General features: G+C 40.5%; 2 protein-coding genes and 1 pseudogene across 2 annotated transcripts; 2 read left to right on the forward strand and 1 right to left on the reverse strand.

Moving 5' to 3' along the window:
- Positions 1 to 5,668: 5,668 nt before the first annotated feature.
- Positions 5,669 to 6,228, reverse strand: LOC122640763 (growth-regulating factor 1-like). Its single transcript, XM_043834011.1, has 2 exons — positions 5,886 to 6,228; positions 5,669 to 5,774 (listed from the first exon to the last, which is right to left on the reverse strand). The coding sequence occupies exons 1-2, from the start codon at positions 6,217 to 6,219 to the stop codon at positions 5,767 to 5,769; spliced, it is 342 nt and encodes a 113-aa protein (XP_043689946.1). The 5' UTR covers positions 6,220 to 6,228; the 3' UTR covers positions 5,669 to 5,766.
- Positions 6,229 to 7,880: 1,652 nt separating this feature from the next.
- On the forward strand, positions 7,881 to 11,310 carry LOC122639171. Its single transcript, XM_043831999.1, has 2 exons — positions 7,881 to 9,039; positions 9,256 to 11,310. The coding sequence occupies exons 1-2, from the start codon at positions 8,482 to 8,484 to the stop codon at positions 11,308 to 11,310; spliced, it is 2,613 nt and encodes an 870-aa protein (XP_043687934.1). The 5' UTR covers positions 7,881 to 8,481.
- Positions 11,311 to 11,429: 119 nt separating this feature from the next.
- LOC122639172 lies at positions 11,430 to 12,642 on the forward strand (annotated as a pseudogene).
- The last annotated feature ends 1,364 nt before the right edge of the window (positions 12,643 to 14,006 follow it).

A 14,006-nucleotide genomic window follows, 5' to 3' on the forward strand; every position in this document is an offset into this window, starting at 1 on the left:
AGCGATGGGTATTAGCTTCTGCTATTCCTCTTCATCGTATTCGTCGTTCTTGGCCTCTCCATCGTGTCCGTGAAATTTTCCCTTTAAACGAAAATCCCCAAAACCCAAGTAATACTTGATCAGCAAATTTCTGAAGATGGGGTATGTTGTAGTTGCAGAACTGATTTCAACGATAGGTTTGTAACTCATGGCAATGGAAGAGTTTGAGAGTGAGAGTCAAGGATTTTAATCGCCCTAGGATATATGGCCTATGCTCCAAGCTTGTAACCGGTAAGGAGGGAGGAAGGGAGGAATATTTCGATTTATAGATAGAGCTCAACGAATATTCAGGCAGAATGATTTTGAAAAGCTCTCCATTTCTATCTGTGACAAGGTACCCATCTTCGATTTTAAATTTTTATCTTGATTCTTCCTCACAGAACCCCACTTCTCTTATCCCCGATTATTCTACTCAATAAACTCGGTCGACGACAATTCCCACGTCGTGGATACGATTTTCCGTATTATTAGCAGCGCTTCCTCGAGTCAGAACTTGAAACAGTCTCTCAAGGTGAGTGGTATCTTTCTTTCGAACGATTTGATTGATAGGGTTTTGAAAAGGGTTAGATTAGCCATGGGAATCCTTTGCAGGCTTTGGAATTCTTCAATCGCACAGGAAAGAAGAGGGGTTTTTTCCACACTCCCTTCTCTTATGATACTATGCTTTCTATCTTGGGAAGAAGCCGCAAATTTGATAAAGTTTGGGAGCTTCTGATCGAAATGCGTTGGAAAGATCAATCTTTGATTACAACCCGTACTGTTTAGATTGTTCTTAGCCCGAATCACTAAGGTTTGTAGACTAGAGAGGCCCTGTGGTTTTTGAGGCCGAGGAATTGAGGAGAACGAGTGGTGTGGAGCTGGCAATGACGAACTTCGAAGACGGCGAGCACAGAGGGGTGTTTAAGCAGGGAAGCTGCCTGGTTGGTGGTTAGAGTAGTGGAGAAGCCGTGAAAGCCGTGAACTGGGTGTTGCAGATCAGCCCCGTTCCCTGTTTTTGTTGCTTACGCCTCCAGACCAACAAGACGATGAAGAGAGAAGGGTAATTTGGGGTTTTACCTAAGAGTATTATGGAAAGTTCACCCTTTGTATTTTGCCATTATAAAAGAGTTAACAACTTAACTAGACCTAACGGAGAGGACTAAGTTAAAATAAATTCATAAAATAAGGAATGTCTGTGATATTTTGATCAAATTTGAAAAATCCATGACATATTGAATATTTACAGGGGTGTCCATGAAATTTGACCAAAATTATATCATCACCATGAAAGAGAAAAGGCAAACCCCTCTCCAATTGGTTGAGAAACATATGTATGGTAACTAACCATAGTTGTCAAGACGTCCAATCGGGAATCCATGTGATTAGCAATGGTACGTGGATCTTTATCACTTCCTGTTACTGCACGGTGCAATACTGCATCGTGCGGTGCTGTAGAGCCCATGTGACATAGCGGGGCCCACATGGTGCACATGTCCCTTGCGGCCGTTGCACGATGCATTACTGCACCATGCAGTAACCAAGGTTCTAAAACTCGGGTTTTGACAAGGTTTCAACCAGCCAGAAAATTGAGTTCGCCTCGGTTTCGACCATATCTCGATCGAAACCTGGGAATTTTTCCCATTGATGGGGAAACCAAGGTTTCGACCCTAAAACAAAGTTTTTTAGACCTGATTTTTTGCAGGTTGCCTATTTTTCACATTTTAAACATAATCCATGAATTACATTGACAAAAAAATCACTGAAAATAGTACTTGTGATTATTGATCCAAGTTTACTAATGTACGTGCTGATACGATACAGACACTACAGTGGTATTATAAATTTATAATTAATTCACATAATTATAAAGTACTTGAACCCTAAATAATACATTGAATCCAAATAAAACATTAAAATTTTGGAGTTGGCGATGCCGTTCAAGTAGTTATCCCAACTCATGAAGGATATTTCGGACTTTTGTTAGTAAAGAAATAGGAGTTAATAATGAGACTTCAAATCACTGTGGATGATTGGATAATAAAATAAAAACTTAAAAACTCTTTTTTTTTTCTTCTTTTAGCTGAGTTGAGAGTGAGATGAAGAAATACTTAAATTGGAGGGAAACTGATTAATAAGTAGTTCTATACACTTTCCTTTCCATAATAATAAAGAAACCCCGCATGGAGAAATCAACTCACCATTTGGGCTGCCCATGGGGTGGAGTACATTTGTTTAAAAAAAAGATAGGGGGAGAGAGAGAGAAATAGAGAGAAGCACCACATCCACCCATAACCCCATGTATCACATATATAAACAATCCATCCATTTATTAGAATGTCATTCCCATAATCACATCATAATATAATTTCATGCATGGGCATTAAAGCAAACGTTTCTGAGCTATCTGATAGCTCTTTAATGACTACTGGTTCTGACCTCTGGGTCATCATTTCTTCCTCCAGAAATGTGACATGTTTACTTATAATGACCTTCTGGTCAACCGGATCATAGAAATAATAATCTATCGTGCCTTTGAGGTAGCCTAAGAAATAGCATCTCGAAGTCTTGGATTCCAACTTGTCTGTCTGTTGCTTTCGCACATGTGCTAAGCAACCCCATACCCTAAGGTGTTGAATACTGGGCTTTCGCCCTTTTCACATCTCAAAGGGTGTCTTGGCTACAAACTTTGATGGAACCCTATTCAAGATATATATTGTCGTCTCTAAAGCGTACCCCCAGAAAGAGAGAGACAGCTCACTGTAAGTGAGCATCGCCCGGACCATATCCAATAGGGTCTGATTGCGTCGTTCGGATACACTATTTTGTTGTGGTGTGCCTAAATTAGTTAGCTGACTAACTATCCCTTGGGATATGAGATAATCTTTAAATTCATCCGATAGATACTCCCCTTCACGATCTGATCGTAAGGACTTGACGCGTTTATCGAGCTATTTTTTGACCTCGGCTTGGAATTCTTTGAATTTATCAAAGGCTTCCGATTTCCTACGCATCAAGTATATGTAACCATATCTAGAGTAATCATCGGTGAACGTGATCAAGTACTCATACCCATATCTTGCTTGTATGTTTATGGGTCCACACACGTCCGTGTGTATCAACTCCAACAGATCTATGGCTCTAGCACCTTTATTGCTAAAGGGTTTCTTAGTCATTTTGCCTTGAAGGCATGACTCACAGGTGGGGAATGGTTCCACCCTCAGACTCTCTAAGGGTTCATCCCTCACCAATCTATTGATTCGGTCCATATTAAAGTGACCCAATCTTAGATGCCACAGATATGTTGAGTTCACTAGAGCTGCTTTCCGTTTCAAAACAACATTTGAAACTACATTCGTTTTAACAGGGCAATCTAGAAAATACAAACCACTTTGCATATATCTGGATACCACAAAAGAATTATTAAAACGAATAATTAACTTAGAATTAAAGGAAAAACTATATTCGTCCAAAACAAGTTTTGAAACTGAAATTATCTTCCTCTTAAAAGAGGATACATAATAGCAATCCTTTAAAACTAAACTAGCAGAACTAAAATTTAAAATAAAAGTTCCCACAACCATCGCCATGGTCTCAGCTCCAGTGCCCATTCAAAGACGCACCTCATTTCTTTCCAGGTTCCTTGTCTCCTTGAACCCCTGCAAATCATTGCAAATGTGAATAGTGGAACCACTATCCACCAACCAACAATTGGTCAATTCAAAAGACAAATTAGACTCATAAAGAACGTGAACATCACATGTACCTTCTTTAGCAGCCTCTGTTTCATCCGGCTTCTTGTCTTTCACAGTAACCAGGTAAGCACGACAGTTTCTTTTTCAGTGACCCTCCTTCTTGCAATAGAAGCACTTGCCTTTGCCTTTATTGATAGACTTTCCACCCTTGGGTCTCAAGGTCTTACCGTTACTTCCCTTTTTCTTCTTCTTCCCACTTGAAGAAGGCGTTGCCTCAGTTGCATTGACCTCAGCCTTGTCCTTTTTCAAGGACGCTTCAGCCTCTACTAGTGCGTTAGCAAGCTCAGTGAGCTCCATCTCCTTGTCAGACATCTTGTAGGACATCTTAAAGGCTGCATAGGCAGTGGTGAGTGACGCTAAAATCACATCAGTCTTGTATCGCAAGCTGAAATCAATCTCCATGGATTTCAATTTTTCAAACAGATTAATCATCTTCATTACATGATCCATCACTGGAGTCCCCTGGGACATCTTGGTATTGTGGATTTGACTCACCACATCAGAATGGGCGTGTGTCAACTGCCTGGTGAACAATTCAGCAAGCTTATCCATCTTACCCCCAGCAGTGCGTATATCCTTAACCGTGTCTACAACTGACTTTTCCAACGATCCTAGGATATAAAGTGATGCCTTGGAATCCGTCAAGAGGAAGTCCTGCATCTCTTCATTTGCCTCAAAATCATTCGGGTCGGGTTGAGGAGGAACGTGTTCATCTAGAACTGTGTATAGTCCTTCAGCAGTCAGGAGCAACTTAATGCTCCGGTACCAATCGACATAGTTTGTACCATTAAGTTTGTATTCACTAATGAGTGCTAATAGGTTGGAATTAACGGCAGCCATTGTATAATTATCTACACATGCACAAGTGAATAACCACATGCTAATTAATAACCATTGAAAATAATAAATTGAGCACACACACATCAATGGTCTTTTATGATTTGGGTTTCCCTCATAACCCAAAAGATGAATTGGATACCTACAACCCTCGCATGCATAACTTACCCTGTCGGGAGTCATTATACACACCGTGGTAGTGTGGACTAGGCTGTCCGCATCATGGGTTTCCAACATTTTCGGTCACCTGGGTGTCATGTCTAGATTCTATCGGTTGACATACACCCAAGTCATGCACTTACCTATTGCATTAGTTAGAATCATGGAATCATGAAAGATGGCCCACTATCGTAGTGCCCTCTCACTATCCATACCCTAACGTATCTAGATAGAGGTAAATATAGATAAATGTATGACAGAGGTCCTGACAATGTCCTGTCGGCTTATGCGGGGTCATGTCACATACTTTCTACATTTACCTTCAATAGGAGGCCATGGACATGTCTACCGATTAAGACTAGTCCATATCATACATGTATTATGAATAAAGAGGGATTAATTAACTCTCACAAATCATGGATAGATTTAAATAACATAATTAATCAACATTAATTAAAAGTGATTATGGGATGACGGCATTTTTATCAGAAGCAATTAAAGAACCCTCCCAATAAAAATAAACTAATAACTTCGGGTGCATTTATCATGCCATGGATGCCACATCTCAATCATCTCCTCCGCCCGATCACGTCTTCAAAGTAGGTGACTTGCATCTCCATAAGCTTTGAGCGCCACATGTGGATCACCATAAACTAATAACTGGGGATTGGCTAAAAACGATGATGTTTGCACTGTAATCCTTCTAAAATGCCTTCTAGATGAGGAAAGGGAGGGTGGGGTTGGGGAATGAAAAAGTGGAAGAGGTGGAAAGAGGAATTACTGGCAAGTTCCTTTTAGATTCTATATATGGATAATAGGCCTGCCCCTGATTGCTAGTTTGTGCTCTTTGGTTTCTTCATCAAAGTTGAGTTTCAAAATAGAGATAGAGAGAGAGAGAGAGAGGCTCTTGTTGCACTCATTATTCAGTCACAGACTAAACAGAGAGCATAGCAGAGCAGTTCTCTTGATCCAGCGAAAAAAACCCATCCACTTTGACAGTTCAACCATTTGCAGAAATAGAAAGATAGATGTGGGTTTGAAAGGGAATGACAGAAGAAAACTGTACAAACCAGAAGCATAGCATATATTGAAGGAAAATCAAATGGAAACAAAGAGTACCATTCTGGGTTCGGGGATTGGACACTGAGAGGTCAGGAGAGGGCATTGGAATGGAAATCAAGAGCTGGGTTGTGGTGGAGTAGTCCCTGTTCTTTGGTGGCCATTCATCGAAGAAGTGAAGCAGCGGTTGCTGAGGTACCTCTTCCCTCTCCACCTTCATTGGTCTTTCAGATTTGATGTCGGTACCCAAAACAAAGCAGTGTTGCTCTTGATTCTGCCGTTCTTCTTGTTGTTTAGAGACAGCAGTAAAGTTTTGCAACTGCAATTGAGTGTAGTCACCTTGTAAAGCAGAGCAACTCTTCTGTTTTGATTGAGATACAGAGGAGGAACTCATCCTTAGTGGCGTTAAAAAGCCTTGGTTTCGACAGGTTTTGAGATGGTTTCGGTCGAAATCAGTACGAAACCGTCGAAACCAGTCGAATTAATAGATTTTTTAAAGTTTAGGTTCAACTCGTCTCAAAACCTGTCGAAACCGAATTGCCTCAACGGTTTCGACAGGTTTCAACCGAGTTTTGATTCCATGAGCCAGTAACAGTAACAGGAGACGATAAAAATTCATGATATGCTTAATGAGAGTCACGAAAGGTGGGAGCCTTGACCAACTAGGCATCGCCAAGGCGGTTAAGCGGGACCTTTATCTGCTGCTGCAATTGTAGTGCTGTTGTGCGCATTGTGTGGCGCAGCAGCGGTCACATGTGGACGGTGGGGCGTACTGTGCGACACCTTGGTGGGCCATGTGGTCAAGTCGGCGGCCTCTCTTGGTGTGTTTTTTTTTTTCTTTTTTCATGCATTATTCATTTATTCTGTTTCTTTACTTTTTATTTGTTGATGTACAGGTATTTCGTGTGTAATGCTGCTACATGGGATCATACAAAACTGAAATCCCTCTAAAGCTAAAAACCTAAAACTTCTCAACAAAAAAAAAAAAAAAAAAAAAAGAGTAAAAAACCCTCGACCAGTTTTTTTCTCTCTGCGAAGTCTAAGACTCTGCGACTCTTCGATTTTGCGCAAACGAAGGCAAAGCTTCTTCCTAGTTCCTCTTTTCCGGCACTGCTATTCCGGCAACTAGAGTCAGACGAAGGCCGCGAAGCTTCTTCCTAGTTTCTATCTTTCCGTTTCCGGCAAGGTAAGTAGTTAGTAGCCCCTACTCCATAGTCGTATTCTTTTTCTACTCATTTTTTTTTTTTTTTGGCATTGCCTGCTGCTGCTTCTCTTTTTTCTTTTTTGCTTGGATAGCTGCTCTGCTTCTTCTTCTTTTTAACGCACTAACCTGCTGCTGCTTCTCTGTTTTTGTTTTTTTGCTTGAACATGGTTAACTGCTCTTCTTCTTCTCTGTAGTTTGTAACGCATGATGCTGCTGCTGCTGCCTTCTACTTCTCTTTTTCTTTTTTGCTTGGATAGCTGCTCTGCTTCTTCTGCTTCTTCTGCTTCTTCTTCTCTTTAACGCACTAACCTGCTGCTAATTCTCTTTTGCTTTTTTTATTGCATGTTTGATTTACTGCTGCCTGCTCCTTCTATGTAATGCACTAAACTGCTGCTTCTTCTCTAGTCTTTTTTTTTTGCTTGGTTTATGATTTACTACTGTCTGCTTCTTCTCTGTAACGCACTAAAACTGCTGCTTCTCTGTTTTTTTTTTTAACTGCTCCTTCTTCTCTGTTCTGTTTTTTTTTTCTTGTTTAATGACTTAATGCTGCCTGCTTCTTCTCTGTTTTTTTTTTTTTTTTTTAACTTCTTCTTCTTTGCCTGCTGCTGCTGCTTTTTATGTGTCATGTATGATTTTTCATTTTGATGACTTGAGGTGGCTTACATTTAATTTTAATGATAAAAGGTATGATACTATGATGCATAATGCCATCATGTATTGAGTGTTTTTTTTTTTTTTTTTGGGGGGGGGGGAAGGGGGGACTAACACTAGACCGCCTTTGCCGCTTAAGCGCCGCTTTGACAGGACTCCACCACCTTGGACCGCCATGCCGCCGTGACAACTATGTAACTAACATAACAACTGAAACTTTTGGTACAGGTCTTATTTCTAGGAATTGTTGCATGTATGGAAAAGAGGGTATTGTTTTTGTGATTCATTATTGTTATCTGTCTGATATTAATTAACATTCTGGTGTCAACTTGAGTACTTCAATGGAGGAGAAGTGAGGTAAGATAGGTGAATCAATGTTTTGGTTGAAACTCTAAAATGATGTGAACTAGATGATACATCAACTCCATTTTTCAATATTGGCTTTGTCTGATACTTGTTTCCATTCTGTTTTACAGTGATCATTTAGAAGGACGTCAGAGTTTAGAGGGTTCTTGCAAGAGTTCTTCCTCCAACCCCAACTTTATTGACCAAAAACCACCATGCCGAAGGATTTCTCGGAGATTACTCATCGGCAATTACTGGTCTGATTCAAATATTTGGCAGCTCTCTCTTTCCGAGCAGTCTCCAGGAAATGGAAGAATGCTTTCTAATTGCTGAAGAATCACTTTGTAAGAAGGGGAAAGACAAGGCAGCAAGTGTGGATTGAAAAGGAACCAAGGGGGAATAAAGACGAAAACAAAATCTATAGCCAGGGAGGGACAGGGGTTGATAGGTTTTATAATGGATCAAGATGTTCCGGGTGTCACGGTTTCAACGTTTGATTATTCTGTTGAGAGTCACTTTAGAGCAATTGACATGATTTTGAAGCTTTGTGGGGAGGTGGGTGAAGAAGCTTTGGGTATGTGTGAGATCGAGCAGTTGACTGCTGCAATCACTTTCTTAAGGGAATGGAAACATTTCTGTTACAAGCCAAGAAACATTAGGTTCAGTTTTGAAACTGGAAGCCCCCATGGGGAAAATGTTACTAATGGGATACAGTTATCTCAATTTTCTGCAGTGACTGTCCCTAAGATGGCCGGTGTATCAGCAGATTCAAGATCTTTTCAGTCCACATCTCATTGCGACAAAGATTTTGTTCTGTATGTGGGAGGGCCTGTTTGGGCATTGGATTGGTGTCCAAGAGTTTGCCAGAGTTCTGACTGTAATATTTCTTGTGAGTACCTTGCTGTTGCTGCTCATCCTCCTGAATCTCCGTATCACAAGATAGGTGCTCCTCTGACTGGCAGAGGTCTCATTCAGATTTGGTGCCTCTTAAATGCCAATGTGAAAGAAGAAGGGAGAGCTAGAAAAGATGTTGCAGAAGAATCAACTCCATTGAGGAAGCCAAGAGGGAGACCTAGAAAAGATGTTTCAGAAGAATCAACTCCATTGAGGAAGCCAAGAGGGAGACCTAAAAAAGATGTTTCAGAAGAATCAACTCCATTGAAGAAGCCAAGAGGGAGACCTAGAAAAGAAAAGGTCTTAGAAGAATCACTTCCATTGAAAGAGGAGGGTTTGCCACCTCTGAATAAGCCAAAAGAGAGACCTAGAAAAGGTGTTGCAGAAGAATCAACTCCATTGAGGAAGTCAAGAGGGAGACCTAGAGAAGATGTTTCAGAAGAATCAAATCCTTTGAAGAAGCCAAGAGGGAAACCTAGAAAAGAAAAGGTCTTGGAAGAATCAACTCCATTGAAGAAGGCTAGAGGGAGACCTAGAAAAGAAAAGGTCTTAGAAGAATCACTTCCATTGAAGAATCTCAGCAGTAGACCTAGAAAGAAGAAGGCAATAGAAGACTCAGACAATATAAACAGCATTAGCCAGTCTGTTCCAGCACTTGCTGTTGAATTTCCAGAAGATTCAGCTCAGTTTCTTGCTAGCAGTGGGGTGGGCATGCATACTAATGAGAAGGCTATGCTAAAAGGATGCAAGACAGATGCTGTGTTTGGGACAGGACCCCAAGAATGCTTGAACCATCAATTGCCAACTTCTAAATCAGATGTCAAAACGCCCCAGCAGAAGAAAAGAACGAGAGAGAAAGCTGGGTTGAGGAGTGATTCTGATGGTGTTTGTCAATCTTTGCCTAACCGCAATGAGGATAAAGAGCCTTCTGTTGCGGTTTTGCAAGTAAACAATAGCTCTATGCAGTATCTTGCAGCATCTAGTCAGAATGTACCAAATGATGGATCCTTAGAAGTTATTACTACTTGTCTGCCAAAAGATGTTGCTTTGCCTAGGCTTGTGTTATGTTTGGCCCACAATGGCAAAGTTGCATGGGATGTGAAATGGCGGCCTAATGACGTTAATGATTTGGCATCCAAACATTGCATGGGCTATCTTCTTGTATCGTTGGGAGATGGTTCGGTGGAAGTGTGGGAGGTTCCTTCTTTGAGTACAATCAAAGTTCTATATTCCGCTTGTTATAAGGAGGGTACAGATCCTCGTTTTGTGAAACTGGAGCCGGTCTTCAGGTGCTCAAAGTTGAAGTTTGGGGACAGACAAAGTCTTCCTATAACAGTGGAGTGGTCACCATTATCCCCACATGATTTAATACTAGCTGGATGCCATGATGGAACAGTTGCTTTGTGGAAATTCTCTGCAAGACATTCCTCTGAAGATACAAGGCCTTTGCTTTGCTTTAGTGCAGATAAAGTCCCTATAAGAGCACTTTCTTGGGCCCCCGATGAAAGTGACCCAGAGAGTGCAAACGTTATAGTCACAGCTGGACATAGCGGCCTAAAATTTTGGGACATTCGTGATCCATACCATCCTCTATGGAACCTACGGGGGGTTGTACGCAGCTTGGATTGGCTGCCAGATCCAAAATGTGTCATTTTATCCTTTGGTGCTGATAATGGTACATTACAGATTCTTGGTTTGTTAAAAAATGCGTATGATGTTCCAGTGACCGGAAAACCTATTGTTGCGACACAACAGAAGGGATTGAACCGTTATTGTTCTTTACCAAGTTCAATATGGGGTGTTCAAGTGTCACGATTAACAGGTTTGGTTGCATATTGCAGTGCAGATGGTAACGTTCTTCATTTTCAGCTTACTGCAAAAGCAGTGGAGAAGGATCCATATCGTAACCGTGCCCCTCATTTTTTGTGTGGATCACTCACCGAGGAGAACACGATTCTTACGGTCCACACCCCACTGCCACACGTGCCCTTCCCTATGAAGGAATCCCCGGAAAGAGTTGATGATCAAAATCCAGCATTGTGTTATGAGGACAATTCCAATGTAGGATTTGAACCTGAGAATGCACCGGCTGAGCTAAGTAGCAGAGCAGCAAAGCGGAAAACAAGAAAGAAGAAAAAACCTGACCCAAACCAAGAATCTATTGCTGAAGAAGAGCTGGAGAATTTTCCAAGGGGTGGTGACAATGAGAAGGGTGAAATGAGGAATGAAATTGAAGTCTTTCCTCACAAGGACGTAGCCATGCATAGAGTGAGATGGAATATGAACAAGGGTAGTGAAAGATGGCTTTGTTATGGAGGAGCTGCTGGAATTGTACGGTGCCAACAGATTGATGTGTCTTGTGTTGCAAAGAGAGAAGACATCAAGAAGTGAAAAACGTCATGTGAATTTTCTAACATGTGCCTCTGTTTTAATATAAAATACTGAATTTTTTTGTTGGAATTTAGTTATTTACAAAGATGGATCTTTTTCTTTTTTGTGCATAAACAACGATGGATAAAGCTTATCATTCATGTAAAATTGTGGAATTAATTTGAAATTCTGATTTAAATTAGCTGTTTTTTCATCAGGAAAATGATGTACGTGATTGTAGATTCTCTGTCATTTTCTATAAAATAAGTAGATATAGTTGTTGGATTAATATATCTTATCCATGGAGCTGAGGTTTGTTCTTCTAATTCTGATGTGACGCCAATCTTCTGGAAAATATTTTTAATATCTCACAATATTTTCCCTTTTTGACATTATTGCCCTTCTATTCAAGTCATTATAGTATTTGATTTCTAATTCAATATCTTCTGAGGACATTGCAGATTCTAGGTTACTTGTAGAACAGGTGTAAGGTTCACATGGATGCAATCAAATGTTGTCAAGATATTTTGCAGTGAAAGGCGGTTGACTGGGAGAGCCTGGTTTACAGAGTGATCTTGTGCAACTTATCTGCAGTGTGGTCCTGGTTGTTAATATTGGTGGTGATGGTACTCTTTTCCAGGCAAGTCCCTCCATGGATGATTTGATTCCAGTTCTAGGAGTGAACTGTGATCCCACACAAGTCAATGAGGTTAGTTTGTTCACTGGCTAAGCTTTTAACTTCTGCCCTTTAAATCAAGATATAACGTGGTTCATCTCGCTTACATTCATATATCCTATTGTCTTTATTTGTTATAGGTGGAAGATTTCAGTGACAAGTTTGATGCTACCATGAGCACAGGCTATCTGTGTGCAGCAACTTCCGAAAACTTTGAACAAAACTGCAAACTATTAAATTCACGGAAAAAAGAGGGGGGTTGAGGGTGGTAATGGGATGCAAATTTCACTAGGTACATGCTTCAAATTAGTAATTACCTACAGATCGTTGGTATACTATAAAGACAGTTTTTCATGCTTGGGAAAACTTTGGTTTAATCCTCTTTTAATTTGGGATTTCCTTCAGTTATTGGATGGCATCCTGAGGTCACAGGGTTCCTTGTAATCTAAGAAAGATATTGATACGTGTGAACAGTCAGTTGCTGTCAACCTATGATCTCAATGATGTTCTTATTGCACATCCATACCAGTCACAGTTAAGGCTACCAGAAGATCAAAATTCCTCGCACAGGTGGATAATCTGTTATAATCTAGAATTCCATTCTCTTTGTAGAATCTGCTACTGGGTCTACAGCTGCAATGCTCTCAGCAGGAGGATGCAATGGCCATTTCAAGTAAGGAACTCTAGTTTATGGTAAAGGAAAAGTTATTTCAACTGGAGCAGCTCAGTCTAAGATGTCTGGGTTTATTAAATCGGATCAGTCCATGCATATGAGCTGGTAACATCAGACTCGTAGGTTTGCACTCTTGATTCGTAGGTCTTCAAAGATCATAACTATCGCTTAACACTAAATTTGTTAACATAGGCTACGTTGAATTATGTCTGAAGAAGATGAAAATAAAATAAAATAGAAGAAATGGGGAGAAGGAAAAGTGAGATCAAAATTTTTAACCAAGCCCTTTTCGCTCTTGCACTTGTCGTTTCAGAATCTTCAACTCGCATTGCACAGTTTCTCACGTTGAACATAGATGCGACATGAAAGAGAGATGAGCAGCAAGAGGGTCTTATTAGAGATCATCTGGGACGTTTTCGTGTGGCAATATCTGAGCCTTTACATTTCCGTTCTATTTTTCTGGGTGAAGCTTTGGCAATTGGTAGCGATATCTTAATGTATTGATAGCATCGTTGTGGAGACGGATTCTAAGGATCTCTGTTCTTATATCACAGGTGGGAAGGGAACATAGCAGTGTCATTTCTTGTCCAACGCGTGGTCAAGGACATTTTTCACTTCTCTTCATATTTTTTGGAATGTAATTTCCATTTTATCTATAGAGAGATCAACACTGTAGTTGACTCCTTAGTATCGAAGACACTGTCTGTTATGAACAGGTCAGTTTGACCTAATTCCACTCTGTGGTTGATGGAACTTTGTAATCTGACATCTACAAACTTTATTCACTTTCATGAATAAAAATCAGTTTACCCGGAAAAAAAAAAAAAGAAAGAAAGAAAGAAAAAGAAAAAGAAAAAGGGGAGGGAGTTTCCTCTTTTTTTTTTTCTTCTGGAAACTAGAGGTATCCGGTAAAAGGCTGACTAATTTCCCCAGAGCTCATGCACGACCCCACAACACACGGGGAGTCCTCTTTTCATTTTAAGGCTTTGAAACTTGTTGACGAGAGCATGAGGCAGACAACGAGTGTTGGTTATTAGATTGGAAATTGAAGGAACCAGATTGGACAGAGATGAAGGTGCCCCTAGGATCGGAAACAAATGTGCTAGCCTTCGAAAACCCAAACTTATCATTAGCCTAGACCAAAATACATGCCTAGACTACGCCAAGAAAGAAGTCTATGTAGTATATACCAGTTTAACTAAAAGCCAAGCCAACCAGGAAAAACCAAGAAAGAGCAGAGAGACAGACAGAGGAACATCGGGGTTTTACAACTTGTTGATGAGAGCATAAGGCAGAGAATGAATGCTAGCTGCTTGATTGGAAAATGTAGGAACCAGAGACACAGCGCTGAAGTAGATCACCTCTGCC

The sequence above is a fragment of the Telopea speciosissima genome, chromosome 9 (genome assembly GCF_018873765.1).
Source record: "Telopea speciosissima isolate NSW1024214 ecotype Mountain lineage chromosome 9, Tspe_v1, whole genome shotgun sequence".
Classification (NCBI taxonomy): Eukaryota; Viridiplantae; Streptophyta; class Magnoliopsida; order Proteales; family Proteaceae; genus Telopea; species Telopea speciosissima.